The 11,379-nt window shown below is 33.6% G+C and overlaps 1 protein-coding gene and 1 pseudogene across 2 annotated transcripts; both read right to left on the minus strand.

Annotated features, from left to right (window-relative positions):
* Positions 1–3,792: 3,792 nt before the first annotated feature.
* LOC120138550 lies at positions 3,793–6,225 on the minus strand (annotated as a pseudogene).
* Positions 6,226–7,459: 1,234 nt separating this feature from the next.
* Positions 7,460–10,430, minus strand: LOC120138551 (cytochrome P450 724B1-like). 2 transcript variants are annotated; one of them, XM_039154010.1, is made up of 9 exons: positions 10,179–10,430; positions 9,769–10,093; positions 9,536–9,688; positions 9,189–9,428; positions 9,024–9,110; positions 8,844–8,922; positions 8,517–8,623; positions 8,063–8,181; positions 7,460–7,664 (listed from the first exon to the last, which is right to left on the minus strand). In XM_039154010.1, exons 1-9 carry the CDS (start codon positions 10,379–10,381, stop codon positions 7,562–7,564), a joined length of 1,416 nt encoding a protein of 471 aa, XP_039009941.1. In that variant the 5' UTR covers positions 10,382–10,430; the 3' UTR covers positions 7,460–7,561. The 2 variants fall into 2 exon arrangements, with proteins under 2 accessions (XP_039009941.1, XP_039009942.1); XM_039154011.1 differs by lacking the exon at positions 7,460–7,664 and having other exon boundaries at positions 8,059–8,181; positions 8,517–8,624; positions 8,899–8,922.
* Between the last annotated feature and the right edge of the window lie 949 nt (positions 10,431–11,379).

Below are 11,379 nucleotides of genomic sequence, written 5' to 3' on the forward strand. Positions count from 1 at the left end.
CATCTGTGAAGATCATTATCATCACTGAACGTCTTAAATAAAAAAGTATAATAATGTCATATGCAAAAGGGTGCCTCATGTTGTCCGCACCTTATGAAAGGAAAATGTTATATTGGTTAATTACAAGAGCAGGGTACGGTGTTTGAGTGTATATTCTGGGAAAAGTCAAATTCCTTGTTTTAAATCATGTTACTTCGTCAAAGATATGTAACTTTGAATCATTTCAGAGTTTCTTAATTCAGATGATATTCAAAGAATTGCAAGTTTGCAAATGTGATTCATTGTTTAACATCTTTAAAGTAACATAAATTTATTTAAAAGTCCTTACAAAAACTTGAGAAAAAAATGAAAAAAACAAATTCAAACAAAATGTCTCAAATGATGAAATGGTCTTCCTCACTTGGATGCCCCCAAGTTGTTGAAGTCGATCCGATTCTTGTTACGTATTTTATGTATGATTCTCTTGATTGTGGAGTAATTCTCGATAGTACGCCCTGGGACTCCGCTATGATTTTCGTAATGAGCGTTCTCATCATACTACCTGGGGTACGGGGCTACATGGATTTCTTTGGATATGGTGACACCACTTGTGCGTCAAACAACTGTTGGTAAAGCTCCTTATATGTCATAGGATCAAAATGTTCTCATTTTTTATGAGACATGTGAATGTAAAAAAAGGAAAAATAATACGAATGTAAAGAAAAATAACAAAATGCACGATATGTCTGAATGCATGATGCATGAAATGTTCGAGCCATTGATCCAAAAAATGTACCTGTTATTATAAATAATCCTTATTGGGCCAAAAGTGTTATGTCTTAAGAGACAAAAATATTTTGAAGGCATAGACCCCGAACAGCTTCTGATAGGTTGACTAGTCTTCTGCCTTCGTCTGTCACCGGTTGAATACCCTGTCAAACCGTTCCGGCTCCTTTGGCTAAAATGTGCAAATAACGAGTTGCTTGCCCCCAAAAGGTCTCGAAGGACTGCATCTCCGGCTTTCACTATCTGCCGAGCTTGTTTCTAACGAAAATGCCATTGGAGCGAGAGAAACTATCCAAAGCTTGCTTCTTGAATTCATCAGCAATGGCATCCAGCTCAGCTAGGGTTTCACCATCTTGTTCTTGTAGTTTTCGAAAGGAGCGACTGGGTCAGTGGCCTTTTCCTCGTCTTGCCCCTGCAACTTTGTCTTTGAGTATTCTTTGACCGCGTTTGGACTTCTGAGTTTTTTTTTATCTCTTTGTATTATAACCCCTTTGTCCGTTAATGCAGATTATTTACGTTTAACAAACACATTTTTGGTGGATCAACACCTCGTTTTAATGATACGAATGATAAAAAAAATGCCAAAGAAAAAAAATGAAAGGGAGGAAAAACAAGTTAGTGAGATAAGGAAAATAAAAAAAAAATGATGAAAATGAAAAGTCCTACCCCACATGATATCTACCCCACATGCTTATTATTCCTACCCGGACATGATTTCTATCTCGCGTGCTAATTTCAAACAAATCCTAACCGCATATTTGTCTAGTTCGCATGCTTGGAGCAGAAAATATAGCAGGAAATAAAAATAGCCTAGGGTTTGGAATGAGGTTTTGGGGTGGGCTCTAATTCCCTGCACTCTCCCGGTTTAGGTTCTAAAAAGGTACTCGAGTTCTCCTTGCGGGTGCCCCCTTGGGCTTGCCAGACCCTTAGTCCTAAGCCTATTACAAGCTTGTGTGGACTAAGTTAAACTCGAGAGGACACATTCCCTTATGCCCGCACGGTGAATAAATTCACACGAAGACATAAGGTATATGAATCCCGAAGGCTACTTGCCAGGCATATGCGGTGAATAAATTCACACGAATGCGTCGCTTTCACCCCCACTTAAAACGGGTTCGGAGCTCGGGTTTAGAGCTTAGAGATGACAATTTTGAAAAAAATCTGAAATCATTAAAAAACATCAATACAACTATTTATTTGAAACAAAATAATCAAAGATAAATAATTGGAATCGAATAAATAAATTAAAATTAAAATTTAACATTTTTGCATAAAAAGATAACCAAAAATTAATTTCGGCCTGACTCGCTTACCTGATCCCCAGCGGAGTCGCCAAGCTGTCGCGACCGTCTTTCGGTTGGGCCCCGGAATTGGGCTTCGATATTTTTTCTCTTCTTTTTTCATATTTATTTTCATTTTATAATCTAACAATATTTTCAACTTTAGGGATACTTTTCAACTAATCAAAGGTAAGTAATTCAAATCGGGTTCTTAAATTTTAATTTAAATTTAAATTTTCACGAATAAAGACAACCAATAAATTAATGGGTACCGAAAGGGCGGTTCAAGGGTGCTAATCCTTCCTTGACCGTAACCGACTCTCGGACCCGACACGTTTCTGGTACAACGCAGATCATGTAAGATGGTGTTTGACCCACCTAAATTCGTTTTAATGTGGTCGATGGCGACTCCAATCCATTTAATCCAAGTCGAAGCCCAATTCCGGGGCCCAACCGAAAGTCGGTCGCGACAGCTTGGTTACCGTCAAAGATAACAGAAGCCATACAAAGTTGGATAACAACATAATAAGTGACATATTTAGATAGGATATTCGGATATCCGATTATTTCGGATCTGATTTGGATCATTATTTTTGTGATATGAAATTTCGGATCGGATTGGATATCCGACTTTGCAGACCCCTAGCTCCAATTTAATATAAATCGAAAATTATCAATAATTCCTTAAGCAACTAAATAAACTAATATGCAACTGTGAAAAAATTTACATGATCTTTAGAAGAGCCTAGTGGGGATGGCATTACATAACCATAGGTAAGTAACACAAGTTTTTGGTCATGAATAAGATCGTAGATGGTTAGTTTGACGGTTGTATTGGGATGAATATGCAAACTTATATAAATTTGTATTGGGATGAATATGCAAACTTATATAAATTAAGCGTTCCAATCCTAAAAAAATAAAAATAAAAATCCTAAAATAATTATAATTTTTAATAAAAAAAATATAAATTAATTATATTCTTTTTAAACTTTAAACTAAACAATAATAAAGGATTAATTGTGGATAGGTCATTATATTTTTGAATATTTATTTAATAAGAACAATTTAGTTAGTAGAGCACATCGAGGTGTTACATTAATAGTGTATTTCAGTGTGTGATATGCACTCTAGACTCATCCACTATGCCTATGTATAGATTTATAGTAAAAGAGAGTTGGAAACAATTGGAAGCTAAAAAGAGATTTCTATGGATAAAATAAAGAATAATTTGAGATTAAAACTTTATTCATTCAATATCCCCATTATGATAAGGATTCTAATTTTATGTAAGAGTAGATTATTAGAGAATGCGAAATGAATAATTGAAACTCTATTATAATTAATTTATTTAAAATTATTCAGATATTCATATGTTAAAATCAATAATCATATCAATATTCATATGATTCAGATATCCATATGTTAGACATCAGGTAAATGTCTAATGTTTTCTTCCTTTTAAATCTATTGGCAATCCTTGATATTTAGAATATTGCAGATCAAGTGCCGATATGAATGATTGGGGTGTTCATTTCGGTTAATAAATCGGTCATCAAAGTGTTAGATCGGTGAACCGTTAAAGATTTTTTTTTTAATTCAATTATCAGTTAGTTTGATTCAAAATCAATTAATTAATCAAATTAACCAAAATTTTAATATATAAATAATATATTTTTAATTTTTAAAAGATCAGAGGGAAACCCATGGGAGGATAACAATACCAACATGTCCATCAATAAAGCAGTGAACAAGGAAGACGAAAACTACTGAAACAGATAACGAAAGAACTAGGGGTGGTTTGAAATGCCCACTTGATAATTCCATTTGAATCGTATATCAGAACTAAAATGTTTAAACACTTCAAAAGAATCCATTAAACAACAAAATCCTACGTAAAACATATCAATTCAAGAATACTGATAAACAGTACCTTGACAGACAGAGCTTAAGGCTAAAAAGGAAGCTGATCCAATAATGGTAGATAAGTGTGTCACTCTTCCATTACATCTCCTCCCTCGACTTTCTCCTTTAAAGGTGTAATTTTTGTAACCATAGAAATTAAGGAAACAATAACAGGAAATCAAACAATCTAGTTCAGTAGACACGGAAATTATATATAGTTAAAAAGGATCGACATTGTAAAGCTTATTGTTATTGACTTGTCTTCTTGGGAAAAGAATAGCCCTTGGAACTAGTGTAAGTGCGAGGGTTCGGTTGAAGATGGTTCCTCAAGTATTCTTTTCCACCCTGAGATGTAATTCGATCAAATGAGAAACACCAAAAATGAACATAGGATATGCTTTCCTAACAAAAAATGGCTGGTGGTTAACGACAAACCATGGTTATTACACAAATATCAACATTGCTTCCACTTCCTAAGTCATTGAAGAAACCAGAGCATATAGCCTCAGCTACAAGTTGTATTCCTTCGTCTCTCTGCAAAGAGAAGCTTTGGTGATCCGGAATCAATGGATCATAATATAACGCAGTTACACTGAATTATTTTACTTTATACCATGAATGCATGAACAATTTCTCTTACAAAAGATTTTACCCCCAAACAAACATATACTTGGAAAACATGAAGTGTTCTCTCTTCAATTGTCAAAATACCACAAGAACGAAACAGGTGAACTTACAGTCAGGCCTTCTTTGTATTTTGATTCAAATACTGCCATTGCAGCCAGAGAACCAGAACCCATTGTAGCAAATGGCAAAGAGTCGGTTGATCCATGGGGGTATATCTGCAAAATTTAACCATTGTAGTGATAAGAAACCAAACCAATAGAGAAGAACAAATGCTAATGTCATTTTGAAGAGCCAATAAGTTGAAGAAAAACTTACAGTATGTAAATGAGGTCCAGTGACAGCAACACCACCAAGTACTAAAGCAGCCGAAACATGACCTTGGTAGCTGGACAAATTGCGAAGCAGTTAGAACACATGCTTCCCATAGACTATGTACAGGTATGCTGTTGGTCGAAGAATATCAAAAACAGTAAACTTTACTTGAAAAGGTGTTTCTTAAGAAGGGTGAGTTCTGTAACAACTCTGGACTCTCTACCAGTATGGTAGCGATGTAACTGGATTGTGAGCTGACCATGTCTGGGGATATGCATAAGACCATGACAATGGGTTAGCTACAGTAATATGAGGCTGTAAATATAACATTTTACAACAGAGCTGTTTAAACATGAAAATTGAATAAACTACTGATGTTCACAGAACCATACGAAAAAACAATTTCAGAAAGTACCGTTCACTGCCTCTGTGTCAGCAGCAGTTCCAGCTCCGCAACAGTATATGTTTGGTGCCATGTAATGAATTTTCTCACAATTCGTATCACAAACTATAGGTCCTTCAGTTGCTCTCGTGTCTGCCCCAAGAATAACACCATCCTACGGAAAATTTCAAGTGGGAATAATGGCATTACCTTACCAGAATTAGACCATCCTATGCAAACTATGCGCATCTACATCCCACATGATTGAAAATGAAATAAAAGGGAGGACAATCGAGAAATTGACAACACAATGATGCCATCTCTTGCTATTTTTCAAGTTGCGCTGCATGTATTAACCCACGACTCTATTTGATTCATCATTAGGAAAAATAGCTAAAGCAACTTCAGCATATTCTTAGAGACTACTATAATAATCTACTGTTTATAACTTCGGTCTTTGCATAACACACTTGTAAGAATCAGCAACTGGGTACAGACTAAGGGCATTCTAAAATTTGAACTTCTTTATGTCTATAACGTGTATTCAGTATAATTCTTCCTTTCTTCTACTCTTTAATCTAAAAATCAACAATAAAAACCTCAAACAAAGAGTTGAAACTGACCATTGTCAACCTACCAAAAACCGAAATACAGTATCTAAATAATACACTAAATACAGGTAAAGAAACGACTATCGCTAAAGATGACAAAACAAATTAAAAACCAAATTGGATTCTAAGTTATACACTAAAATCAGGTATCATTACAAGTTTTCTTGGTAAAACGAACAAAATGATTAAAACCCAGAATTATTCCCCCCACCCAAACCTGGAAGATTAAGTCAACAATTGTGGTACCAGTTTTCCTAAAAGAAGGTGGATTAACCCCTTTCTTCGCAAACATCTCGTTTCTTTTACAAAGATCGAAGCTTAATCGATTTCAACATTTTAAAAAAATTCTTTCAAATCGATTGATAATTTGACCTAAAAATAAAGGAGTAAATTGAAATTTGAATACGATTCAAAGCAAAAAAAAAAATAGGGATTTGGTCAGTTTGAAGGAAATCTATAAAGAGAAGAAAACTAGAAACAATATATTTTGTGCAGGGTATATTTTAAGAACTTATTGAGTGCAACGTCAAAAGTTATTATCCAAAGCGCCTTTGGATTTTCTTTGGCATAACTTTTAACCGTTATGTCGGGTGTTTGATTCCCAGAAAAAATTATTATCAGAAGAATTAAATAATATTTTTCATGTTTGATTTAAGAATATTCTTTTCTAGAGATAACAAAGTATTACCTATAGTAAATTTTAGAGTGTTTTCTTGGGAATAGTATTACTCTTTCTTTATTAGGTATACAAGTTTAGACAAAAATACTCTTGAAATAAAAGATTTATTGCAAATATATAATTTCCTTTGTTCTTTAAACCGTATGTTAAATTTCTATTTTAATTAATTTTTCTTTCTCATTCAACTGGTGATTTAGGTTCCTTTGAGAGAAAAATTATATTTATTTCTATTCTTTTTCCAAACACTGTAATCTTACATTCCAGTAATACATTAAGGAATGCAATATTTTGGTAATCTTATTCTTAATAGTAATATTATATTATGTGAACCAAACGATCTTTATATTTTTGTTTTCAAATTTCGAATGTGGCTCGACTCAAATTTGGAGGATTTGAGTGTCATACGAAATTATCATAATGATTATTTTTTTATTTCGTTTACTCAAATCATACGGTATTAATCTCAATAGCAAGATAATAAATACAACTTTAGTTTATAAAAAGGTTTAATATATAAAAAAAGTGTTCAACCTATATTGTTTCTCCTAAAGTAGTGTCTAAACTTTTTTTTTCAATCAATCCAAGCGTTTAATGTTACAAATGATATCACTTTAGGTGCATCGACTGTAATGGACGTTAAATTCTACCGTTAAGAAATGGTATTTTTGGTGCTAATCCTTCCCACGTTTTGAATCAATTCTCATGTAAGTAGATCATTAACTACTTATTTTAATTTTATTAAAGTGATAAACTTTTGAATAATTTAATTGTAACTTAATAAAGATTGGTGACAACTCTTCGAATCACAGTTTAATATTTATCTAAGCAGGGTTTAAAAAAATCAATTTCCCAATTTTAAAGACGTTTCGACGCATATCAAACCAACTACATTAACTACTTGACAAAGGCATTTTCCCATAACTCTGAACTTTACATCTAACAAATCATATGTGGTTTTATAGCTCAAACACTACGTTATGCATACTTTAAATACTACTTGTCAGGTTTCCATGTCTTGTATTGGCTCAATCTCCAAAAGCAATCCTCTCTTGAACTCCACATAAGGGTAGGCAAGAGGGAAGTCATCTGCCAATGTTTTCCACCTTTTTGAAACATCAAAGAAAGAAAGAAAAACTCCCAGAATCAATTACGATTCATAGAGAAAGTAATGAATATAGTAATGCAGTAGGATGTAGCTTAAAAGTCTATGCTATCTAGCAAGCGAATTTGAAAATAATAAGATGAACTAAAGACGTATTAATAGGATAACGGGGTTGGGTCACGTGGTAAGTAGTTTGATATCGTCTGAGTAGGTCTTGAGTTAGAGATCTTGTGTATGTAGAAAATCTCTACTAGGAGATTCACTTGCCAAAATCAAATGTGTGAACGATGGAAAATGTATTGATACGGATTCCAACATTTCTCATAATTGTGCTGGTTCCTAAGTGGGAAGCAATGACCTTTGAGGAAGAATTTAAATATGTTGAGGGTGAAATTTTACCTATAATTGAGGACAAGATGATGAAGGAAGAAAGCAATTTCTACTTTAGCAAGGTCTGCCCCTGGACATAACCGAGGACCACCACCAAATGGCATCACCTTTTTGGTCGTTGCTTTGTCCTGTGTCATCCAAAGTGGCCGACGATTGGATTATACAAACAAAAAAACAATACCAAACAAAAGAAAACATTTTTGTTTCTTTAAGACTATTACATGGCTAGCCTTTTCCTTGTCCACCTAGCATCAAAGCTACATATTAAGGATGTAAAATCATTATTATACGATCACGATATCTGTAATGACCGCAATAACATTTGTTCGTAATCGCAATAAACACAACATAATTGAAAACGTGATCGTAACCGCAATTTAAATTCTTGTTTTATAGATTATATTATCTGCATCTAGAGATGATTTTCTTTGTGTCAACTATTGTTTAATGATAATATACTTACAGTCCATCTCCAAGGATTGAACTCCGTAGGATTTTCGTGAAGAGAGGGATCAAAGTGAACTGCAGTCAACATTGGAAGTATCTTCCATCCCGCAGGAATGAAATATCCTACAACAATATTATATATATATATATATATATAAAATATAACCTTCTCCCGAATGAAGAAAACTCGGACTAAAAAACCAGTGAAATCTAATATATATATATATATATATATGTATAAAATATAACCTTCTCCCGAATGAAGAAAACTCGGACTAAAAAACCAGTGAAATCTAACATGAACATTAAGAAGGAAAATGAACAAAGGGTTGTCATTATTAACCTTTAAATTTGACATCTTGAAGGGCAACCCGGTGGAGAAATTTGACTACATTTCCACACCTCATAGATTCGTAAATAACCTATACATATATGTAACACAAAACTACCATTTTAAGTTTTCTTTTTTCACTGATATATATTCATAATATGCAAATATCTTGTAAATGAAATATTTTCTTACATTGAAAGTGAACACCATTTTCTGGTAATCTCCCCAGTTCAAGGGTTCACCATTCTTTTTGTTTATCCTTATTGCATCATGTTCTCGCTGGCATAAACAATGTTAGAAAAAGTACAATAAAGGGGAAAAAAAGAAGTTTATTTATATGCATGCATGTAGGAATACCTTTAAATGTTGTAAAACATTTGGATGAAGGGCAAGAAAGTAGACAATCAAGGACGTGAGTGTTGCTGTTGTTTCATAACCCGCAAGCAACAGGTCCAACACGACGCTTACTGTTTCTTCATCACTTAGACTCTCTTTCGTTAAAACTGCGTCCAAGAAATCTCCTTTGTCATGCCTCAGCTTCTCCGTTTTCCTTTCTTTTATGATTCCTCCAACAGTTGCAGAAAGCCTTTCCCTAGCCTGCAATATATATTGTATAGTATCAAAATCTATATAATATTGTACTTGGCACGTGAAAATATACAAAAAAAAGGTCTAATTTAGGCCAAGTTTGTTTATGTCAGTACCTTAACTGCATTGGCATAAGCTGTACCAGGGAGGTAAACTGGCAAAGACACGAACCCTTTCATGTAGGTTAGAAAATCTTCCAGGATCTTGAAGGCCAGTGGCTCTTCTGGTTCAATACTTAAAAGATGTTTCACCATAAGATTGAGTGTGAACTGTTTGTAAAAAAGAAATTATATTTTAACATATGCATGAGTCTGAAACGTATATAAATATGAAGTTGTATTTACTCCACCTTTTTAACTTCTTTACAGAAGCCAATTCGCTGACGATTTCTCCATGAATTCATCATCGAGATTGTCATATTCTCCATGCAATTAAGGAACTCCGGGTTCGATTTAGAGGCAGTGATAAAGCTGGCGCCAATGTTTCGTAGCTTCTTATGAATATCCCCAGAAACAATTATCATAGAGAATTTGCCAAGGATTCCATGCATGGCCTTGGGGTAGCTGACCTGAAATAGCTTCTCCTCAGTTTGAAGAATAAGCATGTTAAGCTCATGGTCGCACGACACAATGGTTGGGGAGCCAAATAGATGAGATTTGAACACTCTCCCATATCTGTACAGCAGCAAATCAATGCAAATATAGATTGTTACAACTTACAAATAACAATGGTAGAGCTATATAGTATTTAGCTTCTTACCTGGAGCAATGTTCTTGCAGAAAACTTCCCATGGAGTTTGATCTGTGAGGCTTAAGGAAACCAAGAGTCTCCCCAAGCAAAGGCAAACCCATACTTCCATGGGGTAAACTTGCAGGCTCGTGTTTTCCAAGTGCTTTTACAAGAAAATGGAGTCCTAGTCCTAGCAAGAGAGATGATAAAATGAAAGGAAAGAAATCAAACATTTTTTGCTTGATATGATATAATCTATGAAGCAAATCAAAGTTTGTATGTATTGTTAGATTTGTATGTATTTAAACCAAATCCAGTGGCATCTGAATTCTGGTTTTAATCATCAAAATATCCTTATGGAACACTTTTTCTTTATTTCCTTAAACAATTCACGTATGAGCTGGATTTAAAGCCTATTATTTGGTAAATTTGATATAAAAGGAAAATTTCTTGGTACACATCTATAATATCTGTCAAATAATTTTGTATAGTTTTCAAATTAATTTGGTTTTAATTGGATATTTGATTTTATGGAAGTAAATAATATGATATTAGGATTGATTAAACTATATTCTAAGTCCTTGTACTCCTTGTACATTTTTAATCTAATCCCCCTATATTTATTTTTAAGAACTTAGTATCTCTACTTTTTGTATTTGAAAATTCGAGTTGAATTGATAATATTGTTAGAATTTTTTTATTCAATTCCAGACATTTTTTAGTTGGGTAAAGTACACAAATAATTTCTGACTATAGGATATTGCTTTGTTGAGTCCCTAGACTATTAAAAGCTACAAAATAATCCCTCGACTATAGGATGTTGCTTTGTTGAGTCTCTCGACTATTAAAAGTTATAAAATGATCATCCGACTATTCATATGTTCCAAACTCGTCCTTTTTCGTTAAAAATTGATGACATTCTGAGTTGGACGTTAACCTGTTGGCTGAGATATGATAGTCGTTTATGATTTTGAGATCATATTTTATTATATCAATGTCAGCAAGTTAATGTTCAGCTCAAATTGCCTTAAGCTTTTTTTAACAAAAAAAGATGAGTTTGGAACTTATGAATTGTTAGGTGACCATTTTGTAACTTTTAATAGCAGGGGATCCAACAAAGCAATGCCCTATAGTCAAGGGATCATTTCGTAACTTTTAATAGTTGAATGATTCAATAAAGTAATATCCTATAGTTGGGGGACAATTTGTGTACTTCACCCCTTTTAGTTAC

This window comes from Hibiscus syriacus, unplaced genomic scaffold (genome assembly GCF_006381635.1).
Source record: "Hibiscus syriacus cultivar Baekdansim isolate YM2019G1 unplaced genomic scaffold, ASM638163v2 tig00110694_pilon, whole genome shotgun sequence".
Taxonomy (NCBI): Eukaryota; Viridiplantae; Streptophyta; class Magnoliopsida; order Malvales; family Malvaceae; genus Hibiscus; species Hibiscus syriacus.